We start from the raw sequence: 16,312 nt of genomic DNA, 5'->3' as shown, positions 1-16,312 counted from the left end.
CTCAGGGTTTGGAGTCGGTATCTGGATTAAAAATTCCATGCCTCGACTGGGATCCGAACCCAGTACCTACCAGCCTGTAGACCGATGGCCTAACCACGACGCCACCGAGGCCGATCTAACCCACAATGAGTGCACCACTATGTTTAGTGGTAAGTATATGTAAGCCAAATACAGGAAGCGGTTCTTCATGACTAGTACATGCTTTTCAATTACTGGTATGAGCTGTCACGTATGTGTGGAAGTGTATAATTTATAAAGGTTAACACGGTAATAACAGTAGCAGCGATTTTTCTTTTAATCTAATCAGTTTTGGACAACATATACTTTTAAGAAGAGTTCCATACTCATGACGGCATGTTTGAACCTTAATAGAATTTCATAACTAAAATGCATTACATCCTCATCCGATTCGGATGCGGGCAAAGCAATGTTCTTGTACACATTGTATTGCTTGTATGAGCGATATTTTCGTGCTTATGTCCACTGAAGGTTCAGACAATCTAACCTGGACAGATACTTCAGCTATTAGTGTAGCGATCTTACATTTACCACAGAGCTGTTAAAGCCTGTTACGTAATAGTACTCTAGGTACCTTACATTCCGCAATTATGTTATTATCTGATGATATTCACAACACACGGCGTCTTGATGTCCCATATACACTTGTACAACAGATAGCGGCAAACATAAGAGATGGCGGTTCGAAATCCCTTTTCAGCTACTACAGATGTTGAATCCTATAACAGATAGCGGTAGCAACTGCAACGCTAAACGTAGTTACTGCATATAGCGCAGTTACTGCAGATAGCTGTTTCTCATGCCCTCTCCAAAATTCCAAATTGGACAATAATGGCAACTGCAATTTTCAGTGAATGAATGAATGAATGAATGAATGAATCAATCAATCAATAAAAGTACACGTTTGTAAAAAAAAACCCACGATTGAATAAACTGAAAGAACAGAAAAAGGAAAAGAAATATAAGTAATCGATGGCTTAACAATATTCATTATTAACATTGTATCTTTTCAAACAGCCCAACTGGTAAATAATAATAATAGTAATAGTAACAACAAATATATGGTTCCACGCCGAGTAAAAGTTTTTTTTAGTGAATTTTTGTGTGTCTGTTTAATGTTTGTGAACATGCTCAAATATTTGTTTATTGTCTCGACATGCGCTAGTCTTGTTTCTATGGTATCATATACACCCATCATTACCTCGGTTTTTAGCCATGACATAAACAACTGGTATTTCAAAGGTCGTAGTATTAGCTGTTTTCATTTATTCAGTGATGTGAAATAAACAAAAGATTATTGCAATGTGGCGATTTTGTAATCTCAAAGTAAGTGACATTTAAAAGTAGAGAGTTTCCATTTTAATTAGTATAATAATTTACACTATGGGGATATTTTCATATACTTACCATTTGTGACACCCAATAGCCGATGTGTATTTTTGTGCTAGTGTGTCGTTAAACATTCATTCATTCATGCAATCATTTTGTTGGTTTAAAAAAACTACTATTGTCGCTCAGTATATTTACCAGGGCGCCAACACAAGTTAAGGTATTTCTTAGGATCATTTTCCATAATTGGTTCATGATACCTATATAAAAAAATAGTGGGATATACTAGTATGGATTGCGTAATGCTACTTTTAGAAAACTGATCCTCTCTTCTAAATAGAGACAAAATAGTATTTTCAACACAAATTAAAGGGACATTCCTGAGTTAGCTGCATTGTAAGATGTTTTCGACTAATAAAATATTTCTACAATTAAACTTACATAATAAATATATTTTTGTTTAGAATATCAGTGTCTGCATATTCAATGTGTTTCTGGTCGTCTTAATATTTGTAAGAAGCCCAAACTGGATTTTGTCTTCAAATAATTTCGTACGTACGAAAAAACAATATTTTAGGAAATAAGATGAAATTTAACCTAGTACAAATATCAGAACGATCAGAAACACATTTAATATACAGCCACTAATATTGTATGCAGAAAACTATATTTGATGTGTAATTATAATCGTTAAAAAGTCTCTGTTGGTCAATAACATCTTAAAACGTGCAGCAAACTCAGGAATGTCCCTTTAAAAAGAACAGAAAAATACAATTTATCAAAAAACAACAAACTCGCTGCATTTGAGATCGGAAGCACGTGTTTAATACTAAGCTGAAGTAATTTACAAGCAATAACGTTTACAATACATTCATCATATTAAGCGTTGTCTACTGGTGATTGTCTTCAGCCTTGGATAAAAACACACACAACTAAACACAAACATTATGCAATATTATACAAAGCTACGTTAAAATCTACGTTAAAAGGCTGAAATCCGTTGATGCAGACTACAAAGGCGGATTGAACAGTAATAATAGTAATATTCCTCCATTCGTATCACACAAAATAGAAAATATTCCAAAAATACAACACAATATTTATAATAATAATAATAATAATAATAATAATAATATTAATAATCACCACCATCATCATCATAAGTAAAAGTAGTAGTAGTTGTAGTAGTAGTAGTCGTATTGGTAGTAATAGTAGTAGTAGTCGTATTGGTAGTAATAGTAGTAGTAGTCATCGTCGTCGTCGTCGTCGTAGTAGTAGTAGCAGTAGTAACTTGTCGTAATCCTTGTTTAAGACATGTAGAATGATGGTTGTAAACAAAATATATTTTATTGACAAAAATACCATGGTTACAGTTAATATGCTTCGAGTTATAACAAAGTATTTTTTTTATTACTTAAACCGAATTAATACCGTATGGAAGACTGGATGTTAGTTTATTACTTATAATATTTAGATTTGTAGTACATTTCTGTTTAAACTCAAGGTGCAGAAGATATGTTTAAAGTATGGACAATCTAGTACAGTGATACAGTTTAGAATGTTATATTACGATTTACAATTCAAGTGATATTTCAAGTTGATTTTCTACGTCTGACACTGGAGACAATGAATCAGGTGAAACCTAATAAAGTTACAGGGGTATTTCCTTGAATAATGTCTTAACTGTCATCCATATCCATATTAATTAAATAGGCGTCAAAAGATATCAGAAACCAGGTTGAGGTTGTTATAAAATTCTAAAGTCCTGTCGTTCTGAAAACAATGTCCTGAACATATATTGTGATGAAGCATGAGCCGAATTCTTATGTACATTTCAGAGAAATGGCACAAAAGACTAAAATAATGATTCAAATCCAAATTTTGTTTGCCCTTCAACTGCCGACGGGAGCAACAAAAATTATGCTCCTTAACCCAGCTTCAGAGTTTGGGTCTCCAGCTGCAGGACTAGGATCCCCCGTTTCAGGGCTAGTGTTCCCAGTTGCAGGGCTGAGGTCCCCAGGCTGGGGTCCCCAGTTGCAGGTATGGGGTCCCCAGTTGCAGGGTTGAGGTCCCCAGGCTGGGGTCGCCAGTTGCAGGGTTGAGGTCCCCAGGCTGGGGTCCCCAGTTGCAGGGTTGAGGTCCCCAGGCTGGGGTCCCCAGTTGCAGGGTTGAGGTCCCCAGGCTGGGGTCACCAGTTGCAGGGTTGAGGTCCCCAGGCTGGGGTCCCCAGTTGCAGGGTTGAGGTCCCAAGGCTGGGGTCACCAGTTGCAGGGTTGAGGTCCCCAGGCTGGGGTCACCAGTTCAGGGTTGGGGTCTCCAGCTGGTTTAGAGCTTTAGGATCAGTAGTGCTCACCACCCACTTCCAACGCCTATGAACTAATATTCTTGTTTGTCGCGGATCTCAGCAACATATCACGTCCGTGTGTATGCGGACATAGCGGTCATATTCGAAGAACGCTGAACATGGTCGTACCCACAGGCGTCAACGGGACGGGAACCAAAAAGGGCAGGGTAGTTGCCCATAAAAACTCTTGGTTTTTGGAGAAAAAACATGTTCCACCCCAACGTAACCTCCCGTCGCTACGTACGACCGTTCTGTGTTATGAAGTCGAGCTGCCCGAACACAGGCGTCTGGTTCCCGTAAAATATGTAACAATCACATATTGCCACAGATGTCAGCATATCTCCATAGTCTGACAACGATTATAACTGCAGATGGTCTACGATCAATCTGCGACAGACCTGCAAGCCAGTGCACCACGACTGGTATATCAAAGGCCGTCGTACGTATTACCCTGTCTGTGGAATGGTACATATAAAAGATCCCTTGCTGCTAATCGAAAAGAATAGTGGCGACAGCGGGTTTCCTCTCTCGGTATCTGTGTGGTACTTAACCATATGTCAGACGCCATATAACCGTAAATGCAATGTGTTGAGTGCGTCGTTAAATAAATGTCTTTCTTTCTTTCGGACCTGCAAATTTCAAATGTATGGAAACCTGATATCTACGACTGTTTTGCGATAGTCTGTAGCATGTTAGATATTTTGTGGGAAAAGGTTTAGACCATAACAGTTTAGACAATTATTATACCATTGAATATTAGAACATCAAAGGTAACATAGCTTTAGACATAATACGTATACAATGTAGGACGTATACCATGATCGTGTTGCTGTCAGGTCCAATAATTAGCATTCATATCAAAGAAAACCTATAAATTTGCGTTTCTTGTGTCCTAAGGTTTAAAACGATTTGGTGTAGGTATTATTACATTTTAATTCACAATAAAAAACAACAATAACACAAAACAATATTATAGATAAAAATACAAAATGTTGTCTACATCAAACATTGAAAACATGAACAAATATGTGCACTTACATGAACACCACGTATTGTTACAATATGCACACAATATGCACACAACAGAACTAGATTAAATATTGTATCACTATATCTACACAGTTCACAATTTATTTTCTAAAGAAACGTAATTAAGACGAACCCATGTACATAACTTCATTCAGGCAAACCTTCTTAATTGTGTTACAGTATGCACACAATAGTACTAGATTAAATACTATATCACTATATCTACACAGTTCACAATTTATTTTCTGAAGAAAGGTAATTAACACGAACCCATGTACATAACTTCATTCAGGCAAACCTTTTTTAAAGGGTTAAACCAGGGCACAGTATACAACAGCCACTATTTCTTTAAAAAGTCGTACCAAACATTAAGGAAGACCTGCGATGTCGGATTAAAACCAAATGCTTGTTGACGAGATAAGCTGTACATACGTTTTTCATCACACACACAAATTGGTACCATAAACTCCCATTACCGCCAAGTAGTATTTTCTTTTAGTGTAATAGATTTTCCTTGGACCCCAATTTGCTTGTTAAGCACATAAGGTGATCCATACTGTCCTTAAAAGGCTGGAAAATTCACAGAATAAAAAATATGTTCGGGTTGTTTTTAAATTTTAGAATTTGATTTCCTTTCACATATAATTATTTTGAATGTGAACATATCCGGTTACAAATATACGAATGTGATTTATTAATCGCAAGAGGCACCATTAAAACGGATCATCACAAACATCTGCAAAAGAATGCATAGGAGAATTTCTAGGAATCAACGTCAGATCTAAATGAGATTTGATGACCCTCAATTTAATTGTTCAAATGACAACACCAAACTGAATGAGAAAAATACTGTTTTAGAGGTTGGGGAGATAAGCGAAACAGTGTCATCAGATATCCTAGTTAGTCAGTGTTCACTTATTCCCCAAACCCATTAGCAGATCCATAAATTTTGTAAAGTCAATGTGAAGTAACTAAATCGTGAAGCAGCTCCTGTCCAAAAATGTGTTATTCTAGTGTGCTCTATGGGACACTGTTGTAATGTGTTGATTCGTATCTGAGAGAAATTGTTTTCTAGGAAATAAATAAATAAAATGGGCCATTAAAATGGTAATTTTAATCCTGGATGCATCACTGCTACCGATAGCAAAGTCCTTAGTGGCCATTATTGGCTACTGGATACATATGACGGATTGTATCTGATTATTACATCACAAAACCAACATCTAGTTCATAATGGATTATTTGTGAAATACATAGGCGGATCCAGGTTGGGGCGAGGGTGAGGGGTGGGTTGGGTGGCGTACAAGACTACGACAAGCGAGCGGTTAACCGCTGAATTCCATTCTGTCCAACCGATACCGAATTCAACTATGAAATAACACAATAAACACTTTTAGCCTGTCAGTTATTTTACCTTTAGGTGCCATTATATATTACGAAAATCTATGTCTTATAATAACTTTTAACCAACAACAAATATATAGGCCTGTTTCTTTTCGATTGGACCAGTGAAATTATCATACCTAAGAGCTTAGGCCCTATAAAGTGTAAAACAAATATGATTCTGGTTAAACGAAACATTAATGTAAAACCTCTAAAACAAAGTAAACAAAAAAGTACAGTAGACCATTGTACAGACACGTTAATACAGGATGTCACAAAACTCTGTATAATACCAACATTCATTTACACTAATTAACAGTCCGCCTGACTGTCGGTGGTTCTTTGTTTAGTACAGGTGAAGTAGAACGGAGATCATTAAAGGTGGAATCAGAACCGACAGCGACAACTGGGAACCAACGGAAACGCCAACTCGGAAGTATACTTTACGGTCTCCAATGTTTTGTACGGGCCGATAATTGTCGACAAGAGGCTCGTACTCATTATCCACCATGTGAGAGGTAAGCAGTTCTCGGAACTTCATCAGCTGTCGGAAATATAGTCAACATCATTTATATATTAAATTTCAACATTCCATTCTCTCTCTCTCTCTCTCTCTCTCTCTCTCTCTCTCTCTCTCTCTCTCTCTCTCTCTCTCTCTCTCTCTCTCTCTCTCTCTCTCTCTCTCTCTCTCTCTCTCTCTCTCTCTCTCTCTCTCTCTCTCTCTCTCTCTCTCTCTCTCTCCATATTCCATGCCCATAGTTCTCTCTCACTATCACTATCATACATACATACATGCACAAACACAAACACAAACACAAACACACACACACACACACATGCACAAACATATAAACACACACACAGAGACACAGAGACGGAGACGGACACGCAGAGAGAGGGAGACAGAGAGCGAGAGAGAGAGGGAGACAGACAGCGAGAGAGAGAAAGACAGAGACAAAGAGACAGACAGATGGGAGAGAGAGAACGAATGAATGAATGTTTAACGACACTCCAGCACGAAATATACATCGGCTATTGGGTTTCAAATTATGGTAAAGGCAAAACTAAAGTGATGATCAACATCAATATAAAAATTCAACAGTTAAATAAAAACAGTGTAAAGAGAGAGAGAGAGAGAGAGAGAGAGAGAGAGAGAGAGAGAGAGAGAGAGAGAGAGAGAGAGAGAGAGAGAGAGAGAGAGAGAGAGAGTAATACAGTTGTTAAACATATTTATTCGGTACTGGTAAAAACACAAACTATATCGAAGTAGCTAAGACACTCCATGAACTCGCAATGTTTGACGGTGTACGTACGAAGCACAGAAACATCTATAAAATTATTTACTCCCATCATTTTGAATATTCCCATTCTCAGCCATGTTATAAATGATGCTATGTCTGTCGATCAAACCAGTTATGTGGTTAAATGTCTGAAATATTAAAGACATTTGTTCAAACCAATAATATGGCGAAATAACTAAAATGTCATTTCGTTTGGTCAAGCCAATTATATGGTGAAATGACGGAAATATCAAATATTTTGGCTAAACCTGTCATATAATGAAATAATTGAAATGTCGAGTCATTTGGCCAAATCGGGTAAATTTCGCTTTCTGTATATTCCTATGGCTACTTTCTGGTTAATTCTAATGGAGGTTATAACTATGTTCCTAAAGCTGACTATAACATTCTGTTTGGATGTAGTCGCCCACCTGTATACTGGATATCTTGATTGTTTCACGAAATACTGTCCACACAACAGCCTCGTTGCAGTCTGGGGTAGTCAGACTTCCATCGTAACGGTAGTATTCTGTCAAGATGGAGGGCAATATGGCACCGAGTTTGACGTCGGTAAAATTAGAAGTAGAATCTAAAGATAAAGAAAGGTTCAGTTGACTAAAACATATTCCAAAACACCTTGGTCAGTAACGGTCAAACTTAAAGTTTGTTTTGTTTAACGACACGAGTAGAGCACATTGATTGATTAATCATCGGTTACTGGATATCAAACATTTGGTAATTTCGACATATAGTCTTAGAGAGGAAACCTGCTACATGTTTCCATTAGTAGCAAGGAATATTTTATAGTCACCATCCCACATATAGGATAGCACATACCACGGTCTTTGATATGCCAGTCGTGGTGCACTGGCTGGAACGAGAAATAGCCCAATGGGCCCACTGACGGGGATCGATCCCAAACCGACCGCGCATCAAGCGAGCACTTTACCTTTGAGCTACGTCCTGACCCCGGCCAGTATCGGACTCTAGTGATTTGCAAGGATAAGAACACAATAATTCTCCATTTAGCAAGAAAAGGAAAGAAATGTTTGCTTAACGATCCTTTATCACATTTTAAACCACCAATATTTGATGTCTAATGCATATGGTTCTTTCGGTACTTGGTCTAGATAATAAAACACGAAACTCGCTAGGATAATCCCACCAAAAATGAGCAGTGAATCTTTTTATATATACTCTTCAACGAAAAAGAAACTTGACATTGATTTTCAAAGTTTAATAAAACAAAAACCTTGTAGACATGATACAAGCAAAAACAGATGAAGACGCCATGGAAAAGGGATTACTTAGGGGTGGGCAAAATGTCAGTATCGGTTATGACCAGCACAAGCCCTGATGACAGCTTGACAACGGCGATGCATGGAAGCAATCAAAGTTGCACAACACGTGGAATGTTCTGCCACTCATGCTGCAGTGCCGTAAGACGTTGCGGAAATGTCTTGGGTGGTGGATTCCTCCAGCGCACACGCTGATCCAGTGCATCCCATAGATGTTCTATTGGGTTTAAATCCGGCGAACGGGCAGGCCAAGGTAATGTCTGGACGTTGTGGCGCTGCAGAAACTCCTGACTAACACGTGCAACATGTGGTCTGGCATTGTCATGCTGAAACATTCCACCGTTGATGTTCATGTGCGGAATAACGTGTGGCTGCAGGATCTCGTCTCGACCTGCCACATGTATAAGAGCCGTCCTACCATCATGATGGATTCCTGCCCACACCATGACACTGACACCACCAAAACGGTCGACTTATCGCACGCAGTTTAGAGCATAACGTTCCCCTCGACGTCTATAGACACGTGCGCGTCAATCAGCACGTGACAGGAGAACACGAGACTCATCTTTGAACAAAACAGTCATCCACCTGGTACGTGTCCATCTCACCCTCTGCTGGCACCACTGCAGACGCTCCGCTAATTGACGTTGGGTCAAAACGTTACGTCGCAGTGGTCTTCTAGGGAAAATTCCTGCCTCCCTCAGCCGATTACGAACTGTCTAGTCAGAAATTCTGCGCAGTCCCTGGATTTGTATCGCTGTGGTTGTTGCAGTTGTGGTTCGATTTCGAAGATGACACACCTGGATGTATCGATCTTGAGCGGCGGTGGTTAATCTGGGACGACCTGACTTTGGCCTGTCATTGACACTTTGAGTAGTATTGTGCCATGCCCATAATGAAAAGATGGTTTGTCTGGAGACGCCAAAGTGCCTTGACAGATTATTGAGTTGCCCCTGCTTGCACTCTCCCAATGACATTATTGCGTTGAGCTGACGTCAATATTGGCATTATTGCGTTACCTACAGTGTCGTTATGCGGTCTGTTTTAATCACTGTTGATGTGGCCTTTTATGCCCTACAAACGGAGGGTTCGGCATTCAAAGTTACGGAACTTCATGATGTACGTGCTTCTCTGAGGATTGCGCTTTTGCGTTTCAGTACAAACGTTGACAGGACAGGTTAAACCACATGCACTGGTTGTGTGGAACTGGTTTTAACAAGTAAAACCGAGTTTCCCTAAACACAGAACACCCAGTTACCCACCACCCCCTTCTACGCAGTTACAGAATTATGGTAATAAACAGCGCACTTGACGTGTCATGGTAGTAATCGATCTAACACGAACATAATACGTTATAATTATCGTCATCATCATCGTCATCATCATCATCATCATCATCATCATTATCCTCATCAACAACATAAGAGTCACCATCACCACTATCATCAGAATCACCACCACGGACCACTTATAGTGAACTGTTGGTGAGTGCCATCCATTGAATAGGACTAATATTAGCATCAGAAGTTCTGTAGGTGGCAAATGTCCTATGTACCCTGACGTACGATATATTTTACGATCATTGAACGAAACATTAATAATCGTACCGAAATTATCGTAAGAAAACTTCTGAATGTGCTGCAGTAAGGACTACCAAGTACAATGACTTTAGACCATAGATGTTCAACTGTGTATTTGAAATTCTAAGAATTTTGATACCGAAGTGAACCAACAACGACGTTAAGCTTGTTCTTGGCATCAAATTGCATGTATATGTTTGAAGACAACACGTACCAGCATTTTTCACGGCCGGGAGTCTGTTGACCAAGCTGTCCACTGCCATATTATTGGTGTCCGACACCTATACATAAAACAAAATAAAATTGTTTAAGGTATTTCTGATGCACAAAAAAAACCCTCACAACATAAACATGCCTTATGTTCACGTGGAACTGACCTAAATCAATTACACAAACAGAATGGGCTATTACTCGTTAAATAAAACGTTTGTTCTAACTACTTAGACTTTGTCAAAACATCCTTTTCGCTCTGTGTTGAACGGAACTACATGCTTATGGTTTTGTCGTTCCGATTATATAATAGTATAATACAATGCGCTAAAAAAATCATTTTAATCTCAGTTCTTCAGAATGAATGAATGAATGTTTAACGACACCCCAGCACGAAAATCAGTTCTTCAGAGTAGAAATCAATTTTTTTTGGTCAGAATATTTTCAATATCTACCAAACGAATTCCAATATTTATCAGCGGAATACGAGTATCTACCTTAACACTCCATGGTATTAACATGTAATTCTTGCGTATGCTTAACTTATTAGCAAAATATTTATTCAACAATATGACATTTTAAAAGAAAAACAAAATACTTTTTAAAAATGTAAACATTATTGTTATGGTTCTCACCACCTTTCTTCCATGATTTAAAGTACAGTTTGTTTTGTTTAACAATACCACTAAAGTACATTGATTTCTTAATCATCAGCTATTGGATGTCAAACATTTGGTAATTTTGACATATAGTCTTGAAGAGGAAACCCGCTACAGTAGCAAAGGATCTTTTATATGCACCATCCCACAGACAGGATAGGACATACGACGGCCTTTGATAAACCAGTCGTGGTGCACTGGCAAAAATGAAAAATAATCTAATGGGCCCACCGACGGGGATCCATCCCAAACCGACCGTGCATCAAGCGAGCGCTTTACCACTGGGCTACGTCCCGCCCCACCCATGATTTGATCATACATAAAAAGTGGTTTTCAAAATTGTACTCTTGTGAAAATTAATTAATTATTATATATAATAATTTAATTTCTCGTTCCAACTAGTGCATTAAAGGCCGTGGTATGTGCTTTCCTGTGTGTGGGAAACTGCATATAAAAGACCCCTTGCTGTATTAGGAAAAATATAGCGGGTTTTCTCTGAGTCAGAATTATCAAATGTTTGACATCCAATAGCCGATGATTAATTAATCAATGTGCTCTAGTGGTATCGTTAAACAAAACATTTTTAAACGCCAATTATTTTTTTCTATTTTTAAACTTACTTCAAAGAAAAACCCAAGAACTGCCAAACCGTCCGATTTTTCCAGTGCGGCACTAATATGTGATACACCTTCCTGCATACACACGACATGCATCTGGAAAGCGAACAAATAAAACACATTTTTCATAATCTATCATTGTGTATCTCCAGTAACTCACACATTTTCGTGAACCAAATCACAGGATTGATGCCAGAAAAAGGAGGAGGAAGAAGAAGAAGAAGTGGTGAAGAAGAAGAAGAAGAAGAAGAAGAAGTTGATGATGAAAAAGACAAAGAAGAAGGAGATGAATAAGAGAAGAAGAAGAAGAAATAGCGTAATGTAAGCATCATGGCTTATCCTATCCAAATAAATTCAAAAAGTTCTTTTCTGTAAGTAAAATGCCATGGCTTCCTTTTTCAAGAATCATGAATAAAAATTGGGGGGGGGGGGGGGGGGCACCAGGTTATTTACGGGTTATATGGCGTCAGAAATATGGCTACGGAAAGGACCACAGATACTAAAATAGGAAATTCGCTATCGCCACTTCATGAGCTACTCTTTTCGATTAGCAGCAAGGGATCTTTTATATGCACCATCCCACAGACAGGATAGTACATGCCACGGCCTTTGTTACACCAGTTGTGGAGCACTGGCTGGAACGAGAAATAGCCCAATGGGTCCACCGACGGGACGTAAACATTAGAGGCGTGAACTAGAGGGTGAGCGCTCAAGAGAAGTACGACTGGTTTTCAATTAGTGTCAGCACAAAATTCAGTCTTGTAAGTGGCGGGACGTAGCCAGTCGGTTTAGGATCGATCCCCGTCGGCGGGGCCATTGGGCTATTTCTCGTTCCAGCCAGTTCAACACGACTGGTATATCAAAGGCCACGATATGTGTTATCTTGCATGTGGGATGGTGCATATAAAAGATCCCTTGCTACTAATGGAAAAAATGTAGTGGGTTTCCTTTCTAAGACTATATGTCAAAATTACCAGATGTCTGACATCCAATAGCCGATGATTAATAAATCAATGTGCTCTAGTGGTGTCATTAGCTATTGGATGTCGACCATTTGGTAATTTTGACATGTAGTTTTACAGAGGAAACCCGCTACATTTTTTTCCATTAGTGGCAAGGGTCTTTTATATACCCCATCCCGTAAATAGGAAGGCACATACTACGGCCTTTGATATACTAGATAAATTGTCCAATGGCCCACAGATGGGGATCGATGCTAGACCGACCGCGCATCAAAACAACACTGTATCACTGGGAAGGAAGGAAATATTTTATTTAACGACGCACTCTTATCACTGGGCTACGTCCCGTTTCCCGCATCAGTAGAGTCAGAAAGTTAACCGTGTTACTGTCATTCAGTCTCACATTACATCTTTGTACTTTAGACAAACTGTACGACGCTAATAGTGACCGGAATGTGGTCTACAATACCAGGTGTTTTCTTAGTTCTTTCTCTCGGTATGTTATGAAACACAATCGTGTCGTGAATCAACAACATAGATTGCTTGTAATCATAAAATGTAATCAAGCGTACTGTAACCATATATATCATATTCAGTTTTAAAACGCCCCTTTTGAACTATATTGTTACGTCCGGGTTTAAATATCAAAGCACGAAATGAGTTTATGGGGTATATTCGTCTTGTTTTGTACCTAATGTGATACACGTAAAGATTAAGCGTGCTTAAAAACCAAAAATGTGAAAATGTATTGTCATCGACCGGTTAAAAGACCAAAGTACGAAATTCATAGGACGTTTGGATTGTGCTATTTGTTTGTAAACAGAGAGAAAGTTTCGAGTATAATATTTGTCATTTAATATTTTTACTAGCAAGGAAAGAAAGAATGGTTTATTTAACGACACACATTTTAATTACGGTTATATTGTGTCAAACGTATGGTTATATCGATCATACAGATAATGAGAGAATGAAAAAATCCCAGAAAAAAGAATGGGATGTGTTAAAAAATAAATAAAAGCAAGACATGTATCAAAATGAAAATTCCATTGGGCAAAATATCAAAGTTCTGCTTTGCACACTTTTTGCTTTAATCAACTTCAAAAACTGGGACTACGTATATATAAACACCTTTAAACTTAGATGAAAATTGTTGCCCAAAACATTGCTATTTTGTTCTCCAGATGCAAGAACATCGCGTTTAAGGTTATCTAAAGACAAAAGTAATTCGCAGATAAGGATGCTCTAGAATAACCTTTGCCCACTGGCACATACATGATTTTATATATCGGGGGACACCGCAACAAAGCCCCACTCTAATATGGTATGTTAGAATTCTAGGACAGGTCAATATATATATAAGGTAGATGGGAGGGGGAAGATGTGATTGAAAAACAAGCTCCTCCCTCCACTCTCTATGCGAATGTTTGTGCCACACAATTCAAATGTCGTTCCCAAGGGCGCTAGATTTCTCCATTATTACCTCCATTGGAAACCGTTGGCCATTCAGAGTGTGTTCCGATCCCCTGCTGTCGTTGTGTCCCCAGTGGAAATGAAACTGAAGAGCTTTGTATCCCCCTGAAAGTCCTCCTCCCTCCACTCGCAGGTCACCGCCATTAACACGGACAGTAACTGAAAAGAGTAAAGGCAAACATTTTAAGTGACTGTTAAATACAATCTGACCGAGTTCAGTGAAACAGGTGCATCATAACAGATGGGCAGATATAATTTAATTACGTCTTATTTTGTGTACACCACATCAACATATAAAAAATTAACCTATAGCCACGCCTTAAGGAATTGTGACAGATAAGAAAATAATGTTAAAACGTATTCACGGACACCTGGATCACTTTTAAATGTTAGTGTTCTATCGACGCCACCTTTTCATCAGGACTGTGTCTATACTAAATGATTGAAATGGACTTTGGATTTTTATATTGCTGAGGGGGGTGGGGGGTGGGGGGCAGGCAGACAAACTACATATGCCGTAAGATGAATATTATATATATATATATATATATATATATATATATATATATATATATATATATATTTATTTATTTATGTATGTGTGTGTGTGTGTTTGTGTGTGTGTGTGTGTGTGTCTGTGTCTGTCTGTCTGTCTGTCTTTTTGTGTATATTATTTACCCATAAGCCCATAAATATGTTAGTTATTTTATAATTGTCCTGTCTTACATGATGACTTAATTTGGTATAGACACAGGCATGAACCCTACTAGTGTATCCATTAATTATCATGAGTATTTATAGTAATTTTATACGAAAGCACGCGATTAACCCCTTAATACCAAACAGCTGACAATCTATATGTATTACAGGTGTGAACATTAATATCATTTAAACACAAAAGACAAAAAAGAGAAAGAAAACAATTATTCGTTTAGCAAATAATGATATGACAGTTTGTATTTTACTAGAATAGGCAGTGATCTGATCACATTATTGTAGCCTAAAGCTTATGCAATAAATATTGTCGTATTCATCCAATAACACTTATAAATACATTACAATATATATATATATATATATATCAGTCAATTGCTCAAAGCTGTCTACACAAATTAGTCAATGGATTCAGATAAGGACTTCAAATTCGCCTTCCCAGAATAGGTCAATGAATTCAATCGAGGACTCTAAGCCGCCTGCCCGAAGAGGTCAATGAATTCAGTCGAAGGCTCCAAGCTGCCTGTTCAGAATAGGACAATGAATGCAACTGAGGACTTTAAGCCGCTTGCCCAGAAGAGGTCAATGAATTCAGTCGAAGGCTCCAAGCTGCCTGTTCAGAATAGGACAATGAATGCAACTGAGGACTTTAAGCCGCTTGCCCAGAAGAGGTCAATGAATTTAGTCGAAGGCTCCAAGTCACCTGTTCAGAATAGCTCCATGAATTCAATCGAGGGCTCTAAACTGTCTGCCCAGAATAGGTCAATGAATCCAATGGAGGACTCATAAGTTGCCTTCACTGAATAGGTCAATGAATTCAATCGAAGGCTCTAAGCTGGCTGTGCAGAACAGGTCAATGAATTCGACCCAGGACTCTAAGCTGCCTTCCCAGAATAAGTCAATGGATTCAGTTGAGGGTCCTAGGACATCTGCTCTTATTAGGTTAATTAATTCAACTGAGGGCTCTGAAACGTCTGTTCAGAGCCTTCCGTGCATTGTGTCGAGGGTTCAAAGTTACCTACCCAGAATGACAAAGTGGATGAATAAAGTATAGCTATGCGATAGAGCTTCGCCTAATGTATGAGGTGCGATGGTTCGATGTGCACATTGTATTATTAAACCAATTCCAACCTATGCTCTCCTTGTTTGGTGTATGAAATGTGTTGTAATGAAGTGACCATAGGACACCACTTCTCATTCTAACAATTCCAGCTATTAAGTGAATACATGTTTGATTTTTAGTTAATGTTTTTTATTGTTTAGTTTTTTTTGTTTTTTTTGTTATTCCTACATTTGACCGTTTGGTCACAGCGATAGGACTAACAATATCACGTTGCGTCTCTTTCAAAGTGATATCAAAATATACAGTAAGGTAAACAATAATTAAAATCTACGTATTTAAAGTAGAAATACATTCAG

The 16,312-nt window shown here is 38.4% G+C and overlaps 1 protein-coding gene across 1 annotated transcript in view; it reads right to left on the bottom strand.

The window, feature by feature from the left end:
* Nucleotides 1-4,604: 4,604 nt before the first annotated feature.
* LOC121367912 (putative carbonic anhydrase 3) overlaps nt 4,605-16,312 on the bottom strand; it is a 46,547-nt gene continuing 34,839 nt past the window's right edge. The window contains exons 4-8 of the mRNA XM_041492363.1: nt 14,190-14,338; nt 11,751-11,843; nt 10,476-10,542; nt 7,815-7,972; nt 4,605-6,647 (exon numbers count right to left, since the gene is read on the bottom strand). Coding sequence (XP_041348297.1) covers nt 6,450-6,647; nt 7,815-7,972; nt 10,476-10,542; nt 11,751-11,843; nt 14,190-14,338 — 665 coding nt within the window. The 3' untranslated portion in view covers nt 4,605-6,449. The remainder of the gene's footprint in view (nt 6,648-7,814; nt 7,973-10,475; nt 10,543-11,750; nt 11,844-14,189; nt 14,339-16,312) is intronic.

The sequence above is a fragment of the Gigantopelta aegis genome, chromosome 3, assembly GCF_016097555.1.
Source record: "Gigantopelta aegis isolate Gae_Host chromosome 3, Gae_host_genome, whole genome shotgun sequence".
Lineage (NCBI taxonomy): Eukaryota > Metazoa > Mollusca > Gastropoda > Neomphalida > Peltospiridae > Gigantopelta > Gigantopelta aegis.
Note: the sequence above shows the minus strand (reverse complement) of the source record. Positions and strands in the feature narration are given on the sequence as shown.